This window comes from Ooceraea biroi, chromosome 8 (genome assembly GCF_003672135.1).
Source record: "Ooceraea biroi isolate clonal line C1 chromosome 8, Obir_v5.4, whole genome shotgun sequence".
In the NCBI taxonomy this organism is placed as follows: Eukaryota; Metazoa; Arthropoda; class Insecta; order Hymenoptera; family Formicidae; genus Ooceraea; species Ooceraea biroi.
In genome coordinates, this window is record NC_039513.1 from 7,600,044 (window position 1) to 7,624,262 (window position 24,219).

At 44.2% G+C, this 24,219-nt stretch overlaps 1 protein-coding gene across 1 annotated transcript in view; it reads right to left on the bottom strand.

Moving 5' to 3' along the window:
* Positions 1-767: 767 nt before the first annotated feature.
* LOC105275774 (suppressor of lurcher protein 1) overlaps positions 768-24,219 on the bottom strand; it is a 226,943-nt gene continuing 203,491 nt past the window's right edge. Inside the window, exons 10-13 of the mRNA XM_026971836.1 lie at positions 22,085-22,275; positions 10,451-10,658; positions 6,858-7,105; positions 768-4,512 (exon numbers count right to left, since the gene is read on the bottom strand). Of these exons, the coding sequence (XP_026827637.1) occupies positions 4,430-4,512; positions 6,858-7,105; positions 10,451-10,658; positions 22,085-22,275 (730 nt within the window). The 3' untranslated portion in view covers positions 768-4,429. The remainder of the gene's footprint in view (positions 4,513-6,857; positions 7,106-10,450; positions 10,659-22,084; positions 22,276-24,219) is intronic.

Consider the following 24,219-nt stretch of genomic DNA (forward strand, 5'->3'; position numbering starts at 1 on the left):
TCACAAATGTGATTAATTTTATACATTCGGCGCAACTGCACTCTGCAAACCGCAATATTAAAAAGGAAGATTATTGGAAATTAATTATTTAAATTACTTCTCGCATGTTTAATAAATAAACGACAAACACATTTGACATCTTGATATCTTTCCGTGCTTGTATCGGAAATTATTTATAAAATATATCCTTGACATTAAATGATTCCAAACAAACATACGCTGTTGTCGGTGAGTTTCACTGATTGTGAGAGTGAGTTCGTTATAATGCCCGCCTAGATTCTAAATATCAAGGATAATTATCTCAAACAATTGCTGAGATGTTAATGCATTGCAAGAGTTTCTCGTTTCGTAGCTCCTCAAGTGACAAGGCGGCCTCCTTTACGCACTTAACGATCTAGTAGAGTTACGGTGAAGTTTAACCGCCTCTTCAGCTCATCATAGCTCGTTTTCTAGTTAAAAGAACCAAAAGCGGCGGACATGGAGAACTTTATTGATTATAGATCAATACTCTTCCCCAAGTTTTTATTTAACGTTAACGAGGCAATATGGAAGCGCGTGGACGCTCATAAAGCATTTGCAGCGTTTATTTGTTGCAATCAATTGTTCGATATGCCGCGCTGAGCCAATGACATCAGACTTTTTAAAAGATAACTCCAAATTCATCTCTCCATCGAAAAAAATAATTTTTAATTTTCATTGATGGTGTTCAGCACGCTTGAAAATGGAGGTATGGGAAATGGCGATGAAATACATAAATAACACAGCCATAGGATTGACGTATGGATTCATACGTGAAGATTTATTAGGACAATAACGATGATTGTTGCATTACATTCTCGTAACTCATGTGTGAGACGATTGGGCAAGAGCCACAAAACAGAATAAGAAAATACATCCGCTGCGTTCAGCGGATACCGAAGTCACCGCTCCGATCAACGGTCGTCCCTTGTTCCGGAGCGCGACTGCGATGCTTTCGGATAGTTTTAACCGCAGGACAAAGTCTGGAGCGCCCCAGGCGCGACACTCGGTTAACTCGACTGGTAAGGTCCCAGTAGTAGGCGGTATACGAAAGGAAAAGAGTTACGTTTCTAGGATTCAGGAACGCACGCTGCTAGGTCGCCCCTGAACTTCCCGCTTGATTACGCAGCGTTCCACTAGTACATTGCCGTCGCATTTCCGATTATTTTAATGTGAATTTTTCGATTCGCCTTTAGACGTAAGAATTAACAAAGGAATATACAATCTGTCTTGCGAGACAACTTGGAAAAAGCTTTCAAGCTTTAACATTACAAACTGCGTCAAGTTTCGCTCAGTTGGCGAAACTTTCGCGTTTCCTTCTTTTACACGCTTGATCGAAAACAACACGTGAAATAAAATATCTCTTTCATTGAATAATCTCTTTTTAATTTCATTTTATTTACGCGTTTTCAAATTTATAGACAATAGTATATCTCATGAACGAATTATATTGTAAATCCATTTCATTGAAATTACATGTTATAATAAATTAACTCCCAATCAATCAATCGATCATAAGTGCCAATTACAAAATTAATACTAATTTATATCTATCATGAAATTAATCATAAAATTAATTAATTTCTGCGTATATGCTATAGAAAATTAACTTGCTATCGATCAGTTGATCATTAGAATTTTGATCATAAAATTAATGTCGTTACGTTAACAATGCATCCAAATTAGTTAATAACAAAAGAGATTTGTATTTTCTCCGATTATCAAAGAACTGCGATTTCTGCTTCTAATCGGTTCTTTCTGTTGGTGAATCACTAGTTATACGATGAGAGACAATGTGGCTATGTATAGTGACAGCTGTTAAAACGAATTGAATGTAACAATATTTACATGGTGATAGTTACATATAAGCATCTCATATAGTGCCAATTTAGTTATTCAACTTACTAATAGTGTTGCCCTTTTTTCTCTTCTTATCGTTAACATGGGAATAACGGAAAACAAAAGTGATTTCTGATCATACATTTCTGATCCGCATCACACACACAACCGCGATTCCTTTTATTTTTTGCACGCACGCATACACACACGAAAACGCATGAGTCACACCATATGGGCATACTGCTTTTTGTAAAAATCAACTGGAAATTCGGAAGAATTTATCAACATATTATAAACCTATTTAAAAAATACTCACAGTAGAGTCTAACGTATATATAATGACAGTATTGCTACCTAGTTATTTTTTTTGTATCTATAGATACACAATTTGATATCGAGTTCGTAAAAGTTCATTTCTTATTCTTCACTTGTATCACCTTCCACGTGGACTTTTCACATGAACAGAGTCACTCAATATCAAGTTTATACTCTTCGATATTCGATTTTGTGTAAACGCAATCAGCGCGTTTGTATCGACGCGATGTGTGCGCGTGGATTGTTAGAAAATGACGCTATTTGGTTTTGTCACATAATTGCTGTAATAAGCTCGAGAAAATGCTTCGGGCCATATTTCATATTCTTCATTATAAAACCATTTTCTGAGAAAGCGAAACATCTTTAAAATTCATAAATTTTAAGTTTGAATCGATTCCAACTTACTGGAAGCTTTTTTCATGGTTTGATCGTCAGTGTATAAAAAGTGGACATGTCTCGATGAATGAGGCACGTTCATTAATCTTCCGCTTGATGAAGATGACAATAAAGTACTTTCTAATTTGTCAAAGAACCTATTAGAGATTCTAACGAGAAAGACGGCAACAGCCGAGACATTCCGTATATACACGTGTATATGAAACACGCCGAATTAAAAAATATTAAATTCCAGAGCAACAAGGAATTAAACTTTTATAATCAATACAAACGTCGTCATTTGAAAGGCATCAAATCGATATATATATATATATATATAATATTTACTACGTTTCACTCTCGTGTGATTGTACCAGATTGACGAGAAAATTGGTTTGCGCTGAACACGATCGATTTTCCGCATCATCACATCAAATGCAGATTGAAGGGGAATTAGTAAATGCCAATGTTGCCGCGATGTCGAATAATGCAATGCCAATGTATTTCGCAATCTCAAAAAGTGTTTCCAAAATATCGTCCATTAATCTTCAGTGGCCCGTGTAAATTCGGTCGATCACGTATTGCTCATTATTGAAACGATTCAATGTGCGGACACGCACATTCTGAAGAATCGCGCGTCAATCACTCTCATGCGTGACGTTAAACGTGTCAATTATTTTCGCAGTGGATTCGAAATCCGAAACTTTAAACTAACCGACAATTTTCCTGCTTGTTTAACGCTCGCTTGTTAAACCAGATTCCCAACGGTGAAGTCTTAAACTATACGCTTTCTAAATTCCCACGATGCGATCGGTGATTAATAGTACCGCCAGGACTTAATTATTGGATAGAAATGTCCGCTCTCGCGCACGATAAGACTCGTTCTCGCCTTCTAATGAACTACGAAAGATCGGGAACATCACAGTCGTATAGGGGATGTAGTGACAGATCCGTCCGTGACGAGTCTGCGAAAGCAAATTTTTCCTACGGTATGATTTTCGAGCAATATTCGGACAGACTACGGTTACTCGAGAGATCTGTCCGCACGAGAGGTGAAAAACATTACTCATCAAGAATGAGCAAACCCAAGTTTAAATAGTCGTACGAGTAGACAAACTTTGTCAAAGAGCACGCGAGCATGATTTTAAGACTTTCTCGGTATTAAAGAAAACGGTGGAAATTACGGTCTACGGAGATTTCGTTTCGCTTCAAGTTATCATGGTGAAACTCGATGTAATAATATCGAGGGATGACCGCGCGCCTTTAAAATACGTTTCCTTAAATCAGGATCAGTCGTACGTTAGCGGCGATAAATCGCGATGCTTCTACAGAGTGCTGTCAGCGATCGGTTGAAGGTAGAAATCCATCTCCGAAGGAATTAGCTCGACTGTAACTTACCCACGTAGGCTATCGGCCAGCAATTCAGCGATGCAGCCGATTAATCCTACTTTCCTGCTTACGGGGCTGCGATGAGTTTTCTTGACGAACGACGTCGTGTCCGTACAGCTTCTTCACGGCTGCTCCTGCACGCTGTTCAACCGGCGTAAAAATACTTTATTGCCGATGCTTTCTTCTCGGGCTAGTCGACGTAACACGCACGAACGAGGTGGAATGAGGAGGAATGCGAGGATAAATTTAAGACCGTCTCTCTTAAGTTGTGTCTCGAGGGATAATAGACTTTGTAGGTACATACACGCGTGCACGCATACATTCGCTCTTTCTCTTTCTTTCCCTTTCTCTCGACAAATTCATCAACGAAGTCGCCACTTTCTTCGGTGAGCTTCTGGTGATTCTGGATGGCTCTCGATCTCAAAGTTGCGATTCGTTGTAAATTGAGCCAGTTGTAAATCCATCCGCGTGGCCGACCGGCTGCGACTACCTTTTAATGCGAGACTCGGCCGATGAGAAAACGGTACGTGAACAGCAGCAGCAGCAGCAACGGCAGTGGCGGTGGCGACGTGGCACCTTTAATGGCAAAAAATAATTTCACGGTTACTTTGATTCGCGCCCCCGATAACAGCGCTCACGGATCAACTTTTTTCCCTTGCAGTTGACCTCTCGCGCGTGCTATCGATCCGCGCCCGGCCTGTATACCAACTATGCGCGTGATAACACATGATAACGATGGCATAAATACTAATATACATATCGCTCGCTTTTGTTCGTGTTTGCTCCTCGCACGCTCTTTTTATTGCCGCACGTATGCAGAGTAGAAAAAATGTAACGCAACGAGCTGCCGCGACGAAGTGGAAAAAGCCGCAACATTTTTGCAGCAATCGTGTACGCTGTGCCAATCTGTACCGGCATCAGCATGGAACGCGCAATTTTTCTCGTTGAGATGTCGAATGAAATTCCAAGATTTTCCAGTAAAGACTGTGATGGATGAAGCGAATAAAACAACGGGCGCAACAACGTTTAACTTTCTCATTACCCGTGCCTCTTTATCAAAATTCGGCGATAACAACCGTTCAAACTGATATCGGATCGCATTACGTCGCTTCGTTCATTATGCAATCTCACGCTAGCACACCTCCGAACAAATATTGCAAAGTCGACGATACAATCTATAGAATATTGAAACTACCGTTGCACGATCCCGCGTTTTACGAACCAGGAAAAGAGGAAGAGAGCAGCGGTGCGCGACATTATCGTTGATTGCCTATAAATACGCGTCACATCCGGCCGAGTCGTATTTGCAACTTGTTTCACGATAATGGCGACCGATTCTAGTTGACCGTGCATTACATGCAACTACACGGAATAGTTTTGTTTCGTCGAGTCAGTCTCTCGAGCATCGCGCAAATATCGATTTCACGTAATTCGGGAGGCCAAAGTTTCACGGAGCCATATTAGTAACAATGTGATAATGGGTCGGACAACGGACGGACGGATGGACGACGAGGCACAACGTTCGATCTAGTCGAATTTGCGCATTTTTCCGTTCCGTTCCGATTGTTCCCGCTGTAAAACGGCGTTTAAGCGGCGACCGAGCACTCGAAGATGTATTTCGAGCTATTAAGTTCAGCGGCATCGCGGCTAGTCCGGCCAATGGGCGTGCAACAATGCCCCAAGTTGTAACAAAAGTTTCACGAATCCGAGGCATTCGACCCCGTTTGCCGGCGCGAACGAGTGAATAACGGGTTTCTCCTCGCGCAATTCGATTTGACGGAACGGGCTAAAGTACACCGCCTTAATTCATTCTGCCCGTGCTACCTTTTCCAGGCCGCTTCTATCCATTTACGTTGCCGCGCGCGTGACTTTTCGCCTTCTTCGCACAGGAACGAGAATGCGAATGAACGGATTCTCCGTACAACTCCAAGTGGATCTTTCTACGGGGTTCTCTTAGCTACTTTCCTTGCCGGGTTTTCTTTTACATCTAAAAGACTCAATTATTTTCCAGAGTGTTCATCCGTATCTGTTTTTCTTTGGAAGAGATACACGCACGTATATAAATGTACGTAATAGACGTAAAATAGTTAGTTTATTGCGAAAGTTACTGGGAGAAATGCTAAACCATTCGAGACACAAGTAAATATAATGTGGCCGTAGTTGCTTTCCAAGTACAAGTCGTAGTTGTTGAGAGACTTTGCTTAGTTCAATTTTCAATGGTTAATTCAACGAGGACTTTGTTGCATTTCAAAGACTACATTAATGCTAGAATTCAGTTGGACTCCAGACAATTTATGCCTTTAGACGTAATGTTATAGATAAACGTAATGTTTTCTTCTTCCAAATATTTCCTTCCATCTCCCGATTTCTTACGTGCGTTGCATCTTTCATGGTACGGTTATTTATTCTTATTTTAACTACTCTACTGAGTTTGCTCGTTTCGCATTATGATTAAAATAGACATTTACGTAATAATAAATGGAAATTTGATGCGAAAGTGAGTGGAATGTATGAAAATGAATATTTTCAAAAGAATTGAATAGATACGAACGAAATGGTAAAAACAAACGTTCTCATCGAAATTGATGCCGTATACTCGTATAGGGATTTTTTTTTAATAACGCGTATTACGTTTCACTATTTTCGATAACCAAATTGTTGAGGAATAAACGATGAACAGCAGACGCGTATCTGTTTGCCAAATGTAAATAATATAACGCGATGCAAATAGTATAGGTATCTCGCGCACGAGCGGGATTTTCATGGCAAGACTGATTTCCCGTTATACCTCGTCATACCTTTTGAGCTACGGGAATGCCGAGACTGATTTAAAAAACCAATAGCTACCTGCGCGCAAGCAACGATAGCAACAGCGCGTCAGCATAATATAATTAATTAACTAATTTCGCGAGAAGCCTCACCGTGCCGAGCCGATCCGCCGGTTGTAGGTATCTTCATCGTATAATTTTCCTCTTCATCCAGAAACACGTAGCTGGCATTAAAGCCCGTGGCATCGAGACGATCGTTACTCTTGAACGTAACACGAAAGAACTTCCTGTCGCTGTAGACGTCGAATTCTTTCTGCTGACCGCAGTACCTTGGGTACTTCCGGTCTCTGGCCATATAGTTGGAAAATTCAACGTAATCGCTGGCCGTTAAAGCTTCGCACCTAGAAAATTTCGCGGGAGAAAGTGTCAAAAGTTATTGTCAGCAAATCATTTAGTTAATCGTCCACAAACAGCCAACAGTAGATATTCTACAATTATACAAGATACATATCACTTGCATAACATCGATTGGAATAATATCGATTTGATCATCATTAATATTAATTAGTATTAATCAGACTAATGCCTAATGTTGATGAAACGAACAGGCAAGCGTACAAATTGCATAGAAATTGGAAACATTCAAAGATACAAATTTTATCATTTGCATATTAATTTCAACCATGTATATAAATATGTGCATCTTTATTACTGCTATATTTTATTCTTTTTACTTCCTATTTGTTTCTTTGCATGTATTAGGTCGGTGCATAAGTTCTTGCCGATTTTGCAATTTTTCATCATTGAAATGAAACAATCGATACAGCATAAATCAATCAAAGTATTTTCCATCTTTCTGCTTTATATCTTTCCGGCAACATGTCCGATAACACATCCGGCAATATCGTCGAAAGGAGTCATCTTTTGAAGCGATCCATTCATCGGCAAGAACTTGATAATAAAATTTAACGATGATGAAAATTAGTGTTGCATTATCGAGGAGACATGTAGATATATTCATACATCAGATTATCGCGACATTTTTAAATATGTTTTAACTTTATTATATCAAATGACAAAATATCTTTTCCAATTAAACGAAGTATTATGAGAGAATAAAAGTTGATTTAAATCTATACACTAGTGTGTATCAAGTAAGATAAATATATCGATCCAGAAGATTTTAGTTAAAGTTTGGGTAGTTAAACGACTCACTTAACTTTTCCTGCAAGCTTTGATGGCTGAAAAACTTTTCCGGTCGTGCATTCATTAAGGAAGCTGTATGTATCTATCATCCATTATCTCGGAAAGTTTGTCAGTGAGATTTCCTTCGGTTTTTCATATTCACGCGATATAATTAAAATCTCGACAGATTTACAAGTATCGACCGCACATCATTGAATTTACAAAGATTATAAAGACATTATGAGAACTGTATTATTCGGCATTAAGACGGTGGCTCGTAAGTTACTCGGTTTTCTGCGCCGTTCTAAAATCTTCCTTCAAAATACGCCTTACGAGATACGCAGTACATTGATATATGTCCTCCGATGAAAAATGGTGCAGCAAAAAGCCCCAACATCTATCTCTGGAAGGAATATCGATAAAATCCGGATGGCTTTTCTTAACAGTCTTCCTTGGCTACCCCTCAGTCATAAATTGCATTCATGGCTTTCTCCGGTAGCATTTCCATAAATAATCCAGTCTCGGTCTATTATTCAGATCGTTCCGGTACAAATGTTACATAATTATGTAACGATAGTTTTACAAGATTTGTGAAAGATCTAATTTTCTTCAAATCATTGTTTTCTCGTTAATAATTTGATAAGAGGCATGCCATCCAAGTTTGCCGAGAAAATCACACGAGACGTACATTGGGTGGCGTGATAAGAACCAATTATGATCTCATCGAGCCTAATTAAGGGCGATCGAGGTACAGCTGGGCTATAGGTAGATAAATAGGGACGATAAGTAAGATTTACGCGGCTATATCCGGCGGTTGTACGCGGTGACACATCCACGGGGTGAGACGAACAATATATCGTCACGAAAAGAAATATTGATGCGTGAGCGATGGCGGACTATTATCGCGGAAGGGAAAATGTATGTCGCGAATGGCGAGCGGGCCCGCTAGTTGGCCCGATGACATAAGTGGCAATTCGGATGATAGATCATCATTCCCTGGCGCGCTTCTTCGCGCTCGCGCGCACGCGAGTGCGAGTGTAACCCGGAGCGTCTCGAGAACTGTTTACCGGTGGTCAGATTTACGGGCGCGTATGCATCTTTTTCCGGCGTTGCGCCACCGCCCCGCACCGTCGATCCCCCGCACGGGGATGAAATGTATCTACCACCGCGAGCAAAGCGCCGAGGGCGCGTTTCGTCCAATCGAACTCTCTCCGTTCCAGTGCGCCGGGCCGATATTTACGATTACCGTTTTCCGAAGTAGCACCGAGGGAAAATCTTCCCACGGCCGGCTGGCCGGCACGGCCGCAATAAATAGCGGCTGAGCGGAGCGCACGCCGACCGATGTCGAATTATTAATTTATAAAAGCGAGCCACGCGCAACGAGCAACGGGGTCCGATGAATTTCTCGTTGGTCCATGGGCGACACGGTTTGCGCTCCTTCTGCGTCGCAATGCGCGTTCGTTGACGCTGGGGGCCGTGGCGCCGTATGCGGCAAACGAGCGCGCGGCGTTGTTATAAAATTCGACAGAAATTGGTGAAACATGATTAATTAGCGGCTCCCGGTAATGAACGCAGCGTTACGTTACCGCTGGAATATTGATGGTCCTGCGATTTAATACGACCCAATTAGAAGCAGCTATCGCATGACCCCGGCACACCGAGTCTTCCCCCGTTCCCTCCATCGCGTTCTACCCCGCGGTCACTCTTGGACTATCTTTCCTGCCACCCCTTGTTAATCATCTTCTGCGCGCGTTTACGACTCCGTCCCTTTGCGTTTCTATCGCAAACCTGTCTCGGTCACGTCGTTATATATATCCGAAAGATGCAACACGTGATATATCTTGTTATATCGGATAATGGGCTATGCGCCCGTTAATAACAGTCTGCGGCGTGGATGACACGTAATTGCTTCTGTTTCTCGAGTATTGGCTGTCGAACCTTCATCGAGGCTCCCATCGCGTTCCAATAAGTAGCTGAGAACTTGGACGCAGTTTGATATAACGAGCCATCTCAACTCCCGCGAGGATCCAGAATTGAACGACTATCGACTCACTACCGCGGAAGGATCCCAAATTTGCTTCAAGGCAGTCGCGTTGAGTCTTAACAATGGACAAAACAGCAAATAGGCAATACCGTCCGATGTGATATCATGCATGGACCACATAACGCAAGCGTGGAGTGATCTCTCGACGATAGAAACTCCTTCGACAATCGCGAGATAATCAATCTGATCGGTATTTAAAGTATGGATATTCCATTAAACGTCATATTTTTGCGAAATATTGCACACGCGCACATAATAATCGTTATTCGTTTAATCTCCTTTTCCGCTTTTATGAATATCTCGCATTATTGTTCGCGTATCAATTTTCGTTTCTCATTATTGCTCCGAATCGCATTGTTATTCACAATCGTTGACGGCGGTTGGCAGACGTCGACACGGAGCTTCTCGAAGCTACTTGCAACTTGTCGACGTTTCGCTATGCAAATTCAGCCGTCGTGCTATCGTGTTAAGCCACTCGGAAGAAGCACGAAGGCACTCGTTCGTTCATTGAACTTACGGTGGCACTCCCTCGACGTCGAAGAAGTGGAAATGAAGGTGAACCCGCTCGTTAAGTTGACCATTGAAGAAGTAGTGGCACTCCGTGCTACGAGGGTACAGCCCGGGGTAGTTTGGCGACGCGAACGTACCGTTACGGGTCTCGTTGCTGTTGAAAACAAAGGCACACGGATATTTCTCCTCCTGCCGACCTGTCGTTATACCGAAGTCTGAAACAGTTAAAGCGAATCGTAAGCATGCTGCAGCTAGAACGGGTCGATGCTTGTGCAAGCACCCGCAATGAAGCAAAAACGTTTCTACCTTCTCTATTTCGTCGATTCGTGACGATTTTACCGTTTCAATTATTCCTCCGGTCATTCCGACCGGTTACAAGATTATCGCAACGTTCATCAGACGAGAAAAGCGGAAATATAGCCGTATCGTTAATTTCATTTTGCGGTGCGTGTTATCGGCGCGGTACGAAGGCCACGGGCTCTCTGCCCCCTCCCCTCTCTCTCTCTCCCTCTCTCGCTCTTTGTTTTTTCATCCACGTCAACGTTTATTACCCTCGCACACTTCATTATTACACAGGGCGTTTATAATCCCCTGAGCGGCTTAATAAATATTGACATATACTAATGGCTGGCTGGCGCGCGACGTAATAGAAATCATTGGTGGTACAATCGTGACATTGTAATACGCTCGAGAAATATGAATAATACCGGAGTAATTAGTAACGTATTGTTAATCGTCAGTTTCAATGTAGACAACGTCGAAATCAAATATTAAAGCGAGAGTTTCAATGTTGGGTGCATAAAAGCTCGTGATATCCGGCGCAAAGCCTCGCGGCGCATGACGCTCGTTCCCATGCTTGCAAGCCGATTTCAACGGTGGATGATGCGTCTGAAAATGCCAACGGGCTGTGCGTGCGTATGTGCTAACGCACGATATTATCGAAAAGACGGTGATCCAACGGTGTTGACGCACATGATGTACGACTATTCATCGATCAAAAATCTTGATTCCCCTGATTGATTGATTGAATCGCGAGAAGCGATTTTTCCCTGTTTAAGGGGGGAGCCTGCTTTAGAACGCTGAAAATAAGGTATATTTTACGAATTGTTTTTGGAGAAACTATACAGCGGATCATTATAAAACTTTGATGCATTTATTAGTACATGTTTAAAGATAAAAAAAATTATTTTTTGATTTGAATATATCGCTTGTAGAGGTCGTCCTGGAGAAATCTTAGTGCAGCCGCGTCGCCGGCATTGCAAATTGGTGAGCATTCTCCTGCCTCCAAATTTCGTCTAAACTGAAAAATTGAAATATCTTCTCGTTATTTATGAATTCCCATCGTCGATGAACCAAAGCGAGAAGAAAAAAGTTGAAAAGTGCCAAAATGGTGGAGCTTAGAACACAAAAGTACGATTTTTAGGCAAAGTTTTTGAACTTTTTCATGCAAAAATAATTGTTTAACTTAATGTTTTTATGGAATATTAAAGGTTCATCGACGATGGGAGTTCATAAATAACAAGAAAATATTTCAATTTTTCAGTTTGGATGAAATTTGGAGGCAGGAGAATGCTCACCAATTTACAATGCCGGCTGCACTAAGATGCCTCCAGGACGACCTCTACAGGCGATATATTCAAATAAAAAAATAATTTTTTTTATCTCTAAACATGTACTAATAAATGCATCAAAGTTTTATAATGATCCGCTGTATAGTTTCTCCAAAAAAATTCGTAAAATTATACCTTATTTTCAACGTTCTAAAGCAGGCTCCCCCCTTAACGCTCGCATCGCAGCGACGAGAAAAGGAGAGAAATTGTCGCATGTAACTTGATTTTTTAAATCGCGAAACAGCAAATTGTAAAGAATCGAGTTTGTGCTTTCGATTCATTGGATCTTTCATCAGATAAGCGTCGACGGACAAGATCAGGACCAGGACCAGGACCAGTCACTTGATCCTTGACGAGCGAAAGATTGCCGTGTGCAATGCGGCATCGATCAGTTATACCGCTTTACTGAATCGCGTTTAATTCCATTTTTTCCTCTCTTTCCTGCAGGAAAATGATTTGGGTGCACGTTTCCCTCGAGCCTGTCGAGGGGCGTTGTGCTCGACGGAGCTCGCGGATGTCCGGACGTAGTTTTGTCCCCTCTGTCCCCTCTCGACGAGCAAATCGAGATGCCATCTTGGAGCTGCGGGACGGCAAAATAATTGAATAACTCCTCGCAAACATTCCAAGCGTCCGTCGACTTCGGGTTCTTCCCTCCCTTCCCTCCTTCTTTCCCGATTCACCCGACCGATTAAAATTTCTCGACGGAAGCGGCCGAAACCTCATTACGGACGACTCAATTAACTTCGATCGCGACGGACGCCCCAGAGCGACGGCTGCGACCGAGGGCGGATGGTTCAGGAGAGATCGGCGTTTCCTCCCGCCGGGGAAGGAAACTTGCCGGAAAGTGATTTCCAGCTCTCGCGCGTCGTTTTCTCTGGTCGAAAAAATACGACGACGAGTGACGCGACGAGTAACGTCGCCGTCGGCGGCTTGCTTTGCACGTTTACGACACAGGGCACAGAGGAGAGAGTATCCGAGGAGGAGAGTATGCTAATTACGAGATTGGCCCCGTTGTCACACGGACTGCCGTTTCAAACGACTCGGTCCGCCGCGCGGTGGTCGCAGTTACTGCGGAACTCGTCTCGAGAGTTCCTAAAGTGCGGTACACCGCGCCGCGAGAGAACGCGGGCCAAGTTTCCTCCGGGCTGTAAACATCGAGTAATAAGCTTCCGCGAGACTTTTGCGCTTAGTTAGCCGCATTTGTTATGGTCACCGTGTACGCGGCACCCGGCCCGACAGTCTCGCCGCAACATGGAGGAGGAACACAACGAGTTGGCGGACCTCCGGGGAGAAAAGTGTGAAAACGTTTGAAAAGCACCGCGAGACTGCCGTTTTGCCGAGAGGCCAGCCCGGCGAGCATTTTTCCTCGCGCACCTTTCTTCCTTCCAGCTCACCTTGCGATCGTATTGTCCCTTTCATCGCGACGTCGTGCCGACCCGCGCGAGAGTCGACGGCAAGACTGTCCCGCTTCATATTCATAAGGAGCAACGTTAAAATTCACACGAGAGTAACCCAGAGATTGCGAATAATGCATAGAAATTGGAGCTCGATTTGAATGAGGATAGATAAAATTTCGACCATTTTTCCAAAATCAATCTCTTCCTCTCTCTCTCTCTCTCTCTCTGGATCTTCCGCCGTCGACATGTAAAGTATATTTCGCGATAAAAACAACGTTCTCGAAAAATCGCTGCAGACGTGTTCAAATGTCGTGCAGCTTAGCACAACCGTAGCAATTTCCCAATACAGCGTGGAGCAAATGTAATAATCTACGGCCTTTTCATTTTCCGTGTTTTTGCCCACTCGCAACTGGAGCAAACGTTTCGTGTTTCAAACGTTTGGGACATGAACGCAAAAATCTCCTGTAAATCCTTTTTCATTTATAGGGACGTTATAAAATCTGCCTTGTATGAGAAAAATAGTGGCGATTTATCCGAATATTTTTTTTCCGTTTATGTTTGCAATGACAATATCAATTCGCGGAAGCGTTAAGCTTACATTTACATGCGCGTAGAGCAGATTGATAGCCCGCCGAGAGATTGTCATTCTGACGGCATTACGCGATTACAGCAATTTTGAGCCGCGTATATTACAGGGATAGTTATTTTATGTAATATGTTGTTAAGAACAACAAACGCGTAGTTCACAGACGACTTTTGCAGAGAGACTTGTCCGTCCTTTTCGCGATTAATGCTCCGGCGCATTCGTCGCGCAGTGATTTTTATCACCGCGAACTCGTAAAAAGACGCTCCTTCACGGCGCACCATCGGGATACCGCAAGCGCTTAAGCATCCGACATGACGCTTCCGACCGTACGAGCTAAACTTGGGGTATGCTAGATACGTGCACCCGCGTATATTGTTCAGACACTTCCGATTTCCCGTCGTGCGCTCATGTACCTTAGAAAACAACGACCGTTGCTCGTTCTGTTCTTCGTACAGTGTTCGCCGTATAATATTCACGCGAAACTCTCTTCCTCTTTCGTCTCATCTGCCGCGCATCCCGTGCTTTCATGTTTCTCGTAGTTAAGTAATATCTTGATTCACGTAACATGATACAATCGTGGCGGGGTTCGCAGTGAAGCATTCGCCAAAGATTTTAATCAGGCAAGCGTGATACGAGCGCATAACGTCAGCGTACACGCCGAAAGCTTGTCTGACGAATTAAGCATGGAATTCACCTTGCCGCACTGCTTGCGGTATAGCGAATTGCGATCTAGCTACTAGGTCGGTCTTCATAACGCACGAGCGAGATTAATTAATTCCGTCATTATCTAATACGAGAAAAAGTACATGAGAAAATAGTACTCCCATTAGAGTCCAGACGTCAGAAGCGAGAGAGAAAAGGGAAACGGACGGTTGGTTCCTTTGATTACAAGCTCGTTGGAACGCGAAGGATAGAAAAATATTCGCATTGCGCAAAAATATTCCCGGCGGGATTGGCATCGAGAATACATCATTAATGCACGCCGTGCGTTAATTAGGCTCGATCAAGAAAGCTTGACGGGATTTTTCATTGAAACTATGACGGACACGCGTATTAAAATTCGATAAATTACATTAAACTACATTTCTCAGCAATCGCGCGACGAAGCAATACAAATTTCGCTCTCGTTGAAGCTTTTCGTGGACGAAATTGTACCGATTCGCAGCTTCGCAGCGTGCCGATTCACAGTGTGTCAATTTCTAGTATGCGTAGATAATAAAACGCGACGTAACAAAAATTCTAGAAACGCAAAACAAATTCGCTGATCCACTGAGAACGAAACGCCCCGCGCGCGTAAAGCATCGTGTAATTAGTAGCGGGACAAACAGATCCCAACATCCGCGCGTCGGTGGTGCCTGCTTTTAATAGAATTTACTGTCTCTGATGATTGGGTTTAGCGCAAATATTTGTGAATTATACGTGTTCGACTCTAACGCAACGCGGAATAATCGCGAGTATTGCTAAATCAGCTGCTTATTATCGATGTGGCTACTGATTACGGCGAAAATTATCATTCACTATTACGGCGCCACGCGTTATTGTATCGGATACGCGTAATTAAATACATCTGCAGGATTGTGCACGGAAATGAACAAATTCATGCTCCAATAGATCGCTCTATCGTGAAAGCCGGATTGGTCAGGTAATTGCATCTGCATTTTTCCGACGAATCGTATAAGGCCATGGAATTGTTTGCGGGACGTCCGAAATCATTAAAGTCCATCAAAAGTGACGCGTTTACGGGGAATTCGTTCTTGCGCGACCAATCCGTGTGATGCTTACGCCCTATGCGTGTAATTCCTTAATGCGGTGGGACGCGTTTCCGGTCGCGGCGCAATTTGTCTCCCATCGTTGAATTTCCGTTGAATTTCCACGTCAGAATCGGATATTTATGACACGGTCACGCTTCGCTTTATGACATATCCCGATAGCCGGACGGGTAACGCGCGGTTATAAGAGCATCGCTGGATAACGCGTGTTACGTTCGATCGGACATGGCCGCGATCCGATATCCATTTGTAGCGTCCGGAACGATGCATCCCAGAGCGTGTTGCGCAAGTATCGATCCTTAAAAAAATACATCTACAAATCCAAAAGTGTTCATTACGGAATTACTCTGTTCCACCATTTCGGAGGAGATTTCGCGTCGAAATTTTATTTTCATCTTCTTCTTTTCGCAAGCCCTTTGCTACCAAATAGATTGGATTTGCATCTGAATGTCCGTAATTTGCGTTCCGACCGCTATTCAGAAGAATCTATTCTGTTTGTGAGACTTTATTACGCGTGTGCGCGCGTAGCTGTATTACGATGGCGTATATACACACACACACACACAATCTAAGAAAGAACCCCGAGAAAGTTGCGCAACAATTACTCACTTGTTAAGCGTACCGCTAATAAGCAAGAAGCTTGATTTACTGAATGCCCCAAGCCCCGCGCATATTTTTTCGACCACAGACTTCTTGGGGAATTTCAAGTCCATGCTTTTCATCGTCTGTTTTTACAACTTTAACATTTTCGACGATGCAATAAATATCTCGTTAATTAAATGCGTGATAAGATTTTAATTCGGAAAAGATATACAGTTTATTTCCGAAATTTAGCAATGAGGAAGTTTGATTGTTTGATAAATTTCGAATCAAAAAAGCCCAAAAATTTCGTCAGATCGATGTATATGAAACTAATAATGAAGATAATAAATGTTGCTTTTCATCGAAATGTTGTTTTTCCGTGAATATTTGTGAAAATTGCGTAAATTTGTTTTTGATCGAGCAAGAGAATGGTCAACGAGACATTTTAATATATTATAATTTAATCGATCAGTTATTCATCGGCGGTACCAGATACGCATTGCGTGAATGTAACGCATCGTGCGCACATTATGAATTGGCTGATTTTATTCCGATGATTATCAACAACGTGCCAGAAATATAAACTCTCTCGTCGAAGCGAGTGATGGCGTGTCTGTGTGTGTGTGTGCGCGCGCCGAGTGAATAAATCGATATTACTAATATAAGTTTCCGAGCTAACATTGCGCATAAACGGATTTTGCAAAGTGTTCTTGCGAATTATCGAGATGAACGCAGTGTGATAGTGCGGATAGTGCATCAGCTTGATGTTGATTGGCAGTGAATCATTGAGTCGATACCCGCGAGCAAATAGTTGCGCCATGGTTCTTTAACGTTCATCGAATATTTAGCGACGAACGTTGCGTGAACGATAAATTATCCGAGCAATTTCGGCGTTGAAATTCCGTGATTGCAGTCATTTACCTCTTCATCAGCCTCGGGCGAATATTATCGATACGACCCAAGGTACGGTCGACATTATTTTACATTCGTTGCGCGTTTGACTCGTTCGCGCTCGCAATCGACACGTCCATCTCGAATTAAAGCCTCATATTGTTCAGTTTCGTTTGGCAACGACCACCGAGTACCAGTCCTTTCTACTACCATTGCCAGCATCTCGCATTTCAGCGTAGAGTTTTTATTTTGCAAGCCCATCCTGTGCCCGACCCGTTCTTTTTCCCAGTCGCGCCGCCGCTTGTTTCCCACTCGCAACAGGCTTGTGTCCCCGATTACGCGGTGGGAGTTGAAGCAACGAGACCGCTACGTTTGTCCACGCTCTGTGTTTTTCTTTTTTTTTTGCGGAAATTACAGGATGTTATTTGAACGAGGTGACGCACACTTTGCGCCGTAGTTTGACGAGGATACCGACGAGAGAACCGACGACGATGGGAATTGTACGCGAGGTACCGTAATAAGGTACCCAGCACCGGTATATTTACCCGAGAGGTTTGTTTCAAATTCTCATCTGCTTTGAAAAAACTCGATTGTTAATTACTCGCATTTCGTACGCAGCCTGTTTGCGAGATGAAAGCACTGCTGCTGCGGGACATTTCGAGTGAACTCCTATAAACTCTCTTCGCGTAACGCGCGTGCGAAGGAACGAGGGCGTCTCCGAATTCGTGGCGACACTTGGCGACTTGGATCGGGCGTTCCATATAATGTGCACCGGATGCTACGGATATCACATAACAACTACATGCACCGTTGCATGCTGAAGGAACGGACATAATCAACAGCCTTTGCCTCATGTTTGTGTCGAGTAATGCTTCGAACTTTGGTATCACGGATACTCCCGGGATTGCGTGCCGGTCGAACGAATCCCTCTCAGTAACCGGTGCGAGTTACGTGGCAGACGGGAAACCCTATTTTGTTTCGCCATGGCGGTTTCGCGATTGAGATTCACGCGCGGCTGCAAGGAGCGATCCTCGGCTCGGTATTCGTACTGCGGAGCAGGGGATCCAATAAAATGGTACGTTTAGTTGGTCGTTACTCCGATAAAGCCTAGCCTGCGCGACCTATGGCATCAATTTTTCAAAGTTACCGAGACGAGAAAATTTCTCCGCCTTGTGCCCTCCCCTTCGACGAAAACGGATACGTAATCCCGCAGGCACGTACAAGGTGTATCGAAAGTTGAGTGTATCACGTTCTGCCAAGCTCTTCTGACGAGTTTAATCCATGGCTCGGTGCGTCGTGCATTTTGTTTTATTACGTCTCGACGTTACCCTTTCTCTCGCAGATTGATATTCTGTTTCAGAATATTCAGAATATTCGTCAGAATAATCACGTCTCACGTTGCATTTCGAAAATTGAATCGTTCCTCGATCTATCGTAGTAAAGTAGAAGAGGATTTTCGCCGTACAGTCGTCAATTGCCATCGGAGATGATAATTTCGGAATGATCGAGATAGAGAGTTTAGTACGGCGGTATTTGAAAGCATTGTTGCAACTCGGTATCGTCTTATACGAATAGCGGCTATGTACGAAACCCGTACAATCGCAGACAACCGCGTACGTACATAATGCTCATGTATACATAGAAGCGATCAAAGTAAGCGGAGGCAGCGAGCAAGAGGGAAAGAGAAAGAAGGGCACTAAACGCGCGCTCATTTCTTCCTTTTTTCTCAGTACACGTGGCGTATCCGTAAAATTGATAAAGTTTCGCGAGAACTTTTATAATACCCGACTAGTGGAAGAATGTTCAAGTATATACGAGCTGGCAATTTATGTTACTCCAGACCACGGCGCTTTATCCCAAAGTCGCGATGTCGGTCGTGGGCGGGCGCACCCTGTGCGGGTGCATGCGGGCTGTTTATCACACTTTCGAGGGGTATAACTGTCGTTAAAATCGTCCCGGGATCTACATTACAAAAGATTCGCCACTGCCGCCGTCTCCGTCTCGCAGTTCGGCATCGCGCCGCGTATTCGAGGGGTGTGGTGCCAAGGGGTTCGGCCGCGAAGCTCTCCGGAGCTCCCTTCGTTTCCTTCCTTCCTGGCACGGTCTCGGCCTTCGGTGCCCGGCCGACTTTGCAATTGTAATCGACGATAACGATTCCGGCACCTCGTTTTACTATTCGCGCAGAATAACTCCCGGCATGCAAAACGGTCTGTTCCAAGGTGGTATTTAAAGGGTCGTTCCTGGTCGTCGTCCTCGTCGTTGTCGTTGTCATTGTCGTTGTCGTCGTCGCCCGGTCCCTTCTTTTATCACCTGCATTTCGTACGCGTACGTTTCTTCAGGATTTTATTTAACCCGTTGAAAACGCAGTCTACGACCCCGACTGTCTACGTATCGCCAGTGGATACTTTCGATACCTTCGCTGAAAAAGTTAAGCGGCTAATGGACGATCGAAGTTGGCAAGTCGACCGGGGGAACCGAAAGCGCGAGACGCCGGGCTTCCTGCTACGACTTGACGCAATAATACGACGCGCTTCTGCTATCAACTTTGTCGAGTTGGTCGGAAATATTGCGCCGAAACTCCGGTAAAGTTTGAAAGCGGAATACGCCAGGTTACATTAGAGCGTTACCGCTAATACGACCGTAAGTTTCGAACGTTTGACGCCAGCGTGGCGCGATGCGATGCGCGTGTACGGACACAAAACGCGAGACAAACACGGAACGCGTGTACTTGAATATCGAAACGCTACGACGACGACGTTGTTTTCCAAAAGCGACGCCCTACTTCTTGTTGTCGACAGATTCGTAAATTCGTCACCGCTCGACGAGTCGAATTCTACCGCTTCGGAATTCGACCGTTGGACCAAATTCCGACACTTCCGGTCAACGTTCCTCTCACACGATTAAACGACTGCGAATCGACGTAGCGATAAATTTCCGCGGGAAATGCCGATTGATGGATTTGACGTAGCACACTGTCCACACAAGGAAATAAGGGGTGAGATCGATGACTGTTGTTCAGAGACAGCGGAATGGAGTCCTGGCGCTATCGCGACGATCCCGCTTTTTAGACCGGGGGGAGGAATCTAATTTACCACCGCGAAGGGAAGACGGGACTAATTGCAAGAAGGGCGGGTTGCACCGAGTAGACATCATAAATCTCGCGGCCGTCGCGTTTGCAACGGCGTGTTTGTCGTTACGTGACGTAATTCGCGATTATCCAGCCGCCATTGTCGCCAGGGTCGACCGCGATGCAACGCTTTATCACACTGATAAAGAGCGCGAGATTCGTGCGTGCGTGTGTGTCGATTGCCACTACTTCTTCTCCCCTTTTGTCCCACAACGATGTCATAATTATTTCTCGGGTTGATCTTCGGATGCGTGAATGCCGCGAGGGAGGGTGTATCGCGCGCGTGTAACTTGACTGACACGCACGTATCAGTTCGAGATGACATCCACCTTCCCCAAGGAAATGTCCTAGTCAGCGCGTGGAATGTTATTCCCATGGGATCGGCGGGTCCTTTCTAAGACGCGTCATATCGATTCGCCGCCGAGAACGTCGTTGTGCTTGTGACAGTTCGGGAGTGAGACCCGCGTCTGCTTCCCTGCGAGAAGAGGAGACAGGAGGGTGAGAGGGAGGGAGAGAAGGAGGAAATCGCGAAATCTCTTTTCGGTGTCCGTTCCAGTTCGATTGCCGAATGCCTACTTCGATTTGCGAGAACGACCTCGTCCCTATTTACGTGGGCCCCGAAGAACGACGGGGGTGCACCCGCATCCCCAGCGCGATAATTCAGTCGCGTAAAAGTTTCGGAAGAGGCGACGAGAGTACGCGTGCCGCTCGTAAAAATTAAACTCAAACTTGCCGGTCCGCTAACGTTCATAATACCGAGTAATCGCGGGAGGACTTTGCCGGAACTTCGCTGCTCCATGTCTTCCTCGCCATCCTTGCGAAATAAGGTCAGCATCTACTCCGCCGCGTTTCAATTAGCGCGATAACGCGCTAGCTCCCGACTCTGCTCGATACCGGAACTTGGAAACGATAAAATAGCTGACATAATCGAGCGATATTCATCCCTTAACTGACGGCACGGCAAAGTTGCTCCTCGTCGCTTGATACTCCAGACAGATTGTCCGCCTCCGTTTCTCTCTGCATTCTCGTTTCCCGTCTCTCGCGCACTCGCAAACTTTCGCCGATACACGCTCGCGAATTTCCGCGTTACGCTATTCGCGAACGATCCTCGCAAGATGAACGCGTGAACGTGTACGATCCATTCGTTCACTCGAATTCGCGTGCGCGCTACAATCCGAGCTCACCTGCGAGTGATAAACGGCGGAACGAGGCGAGACGCATTGCTATCGCGATAGAATGCTCAGCGGAAATTGAAATTTTGACGGGACGTAGGTGCCCGTAGGAGAAAAGAGCCCGGGATACGCGCGCACACTACACGCATACGCTCGAGGAGGCCCCGTGTGCTCCCGCTCACGAATATATAAGATCGTATGTCATGGTCTGATCTCGCGCCGCGAACACGTTCCACGTCGATAAGTTATTCTCGATGATGCCGGGTCGTCCATCTGGACCGGAACATTCCTGATCGATTTACGGGATGGGACAGTGTACACGTACGTACGTAAGCGCGCTCGTGCGGCAGTCCTACTCGCGAGAGATTCATGAGAGAATCGCGCAGCCAAAGGGAACGCCCGCGCCGTCTTTTTTTCTGCCTCATCTCTTGTACATATCTCGACGTGTACGTATATCGGGCATGAACCTTTGTAATGTTAAAGATGATATTATGCTTCTTCACTCACTTTCCATGAAAGAGTACGTCGCTTTAAAGCCTCTCGAGTAGCGGGATGACGTCATTCCATGAAACTCCAAAGAAAGCCGCGGACCGTTGCTCATGATGGGCCGCGGAGGTGTTTCCCCGCAAAACGAATCTATTCTCTCCTTCTTCCCGTCTATGTACACGTACGCCATCAGCCCGTCATTCCCCTCACAGCTACAACAGAAAGATATGCTTATTTTAATCCGGATGCGCTATACACTCCGCGTGCATTCATGTTAGGCCGACAAAAAGTGAAGCGTTTAATTAATACACATTTGCGGGATATTTGCGTGGCAGCTGAAATTTGATACTTTTAAGCGATAATTATTGTGGGAAGCCAACAATTTCCATGCAATTTCAATAATTACAATAATTGCGAGTAAAATATCTTTTGCCTCTAGCGAGATTTTATTTTATCGGGTAATATTGTGTAACTTTTCTAAAAGACGGGAAAAAGGGCATACAAAGTTTAATTTAAAATAAAAAATATCTTCGCGCGCGCGCGTATTGCGAAATATATTTTTATGAGAATGAATGCCATCAGTGTGCACCCAACGTTCATAAAGTCTTATAATCATTTTTTTGTGAATCTAACGACGTCTTTCATTACAAGCACCGCTTTGCGCGGTATTAATCATTCGAAGGACATTCTTGGATATTAACCGTTCAAGGCTGCTGAGATATTTTAATGTTCTGCCTGGAGTGCGGCAGCCGTTGTGTCACGCGTGTTGCAAAACATATTCAATGGGAAAAACTTTTCATTTCCACGACAAAAGACTTGCCTGCTCCACCAGGGAAACCCGTATTTCCATTCGCTTCTGATTTTACGTCCCGTTAGAACACAGGAATCAAGATGTATTTGTCCCGGTACGCCGGGACGTGTTGCTTGCGCGTTGTCCAATTTTATATTCCGCGCTTACGACGCCGAACGTTGGCGAACTTTGGACGATAACTCGACACCGAGTTGACACTCGTGAGTCTGGACTTTCGTTTCGAAAATGTGAGAAGTTTCTTGATGTGAGAAGCTCCGCAGTCGTCCATCGCGAGGAAATTATCCGTCGCGATCGTTATTCGTTTGGCTGATCAGAAATACCGACGATGCCGCGGTCAACTCATGTAATAATCAATTTCGTTGCCGATAATGACGCAATGTTCCAATGCTTACGTAAAATTACAACGAATTCTCGTATTCGGGCTAAAACTGAATTATCAGTCTTGCATACTAGTGAGAAATTCGTTGGACACATAAAGTAATGTACGAGTATACGAACAGAGGAGCACAGTTTGATTAAATATTTTCACATGTTGGATATTGATTTGTGCCCGGACCAATATCAGATCGGTAAATTGGTTGTCGAAGAACAAATTGTATTTATCAGTAAATATGCCAAGAGTCATCCGTTGCTAAAAGAAATCTCGAAAAGCGACAAAGTCACTTAAATAGAAATGTTATAGAACAGCAATATATTATATCATAAATGACAGCTTTTCATTTATTCATCTTTTCTTGAAATTTTGTAATTTGACTGTAAATGCAGATTGTAACAGTACATTGAATGGTACTGACTTGTGAAATAAGTGATATATTCATTTCAGTTTTTTATTCCTTTATTCATCTTTTTAACGATACAGAATGGTAAAACATTTTTCAAAGATATAATTACGATAAGCTAATTTTTGCAGAGAAGCAGCCTTCTTCTCTGACCGCATTTAACATCTGACCGTTTCCGTTATACACAACTGCTATTCGAGTTCAACATACCGCGGTTTACCGTATCATAATTACGCAATTGTCCTGCGGGCACAATTCACAATGAATGGCTTTTAACCAGCCAATTTACGATTTGCAAGACAGCGAGTGGGTAACAACACGAGGCACGTAATAAAGAATATTATATGCCTCTGCGCGCAGAGAATCGAAGCCGTGTGTACGATCGTGTGCAGTGATTTCGTACATGAGCAAACTTGTGTGGTGTGTGCGACTGCATGAATGCACCACGAGCGGGTGCTCGGAGGAAAATTTCGACCGATCCACTCGGATGATTGGAAGGAAACTGGCCAGGAAAATCAGATGTGTCGACGCGGCGCTCTCCGATGTCCTATTCAGAAGAAACCTCT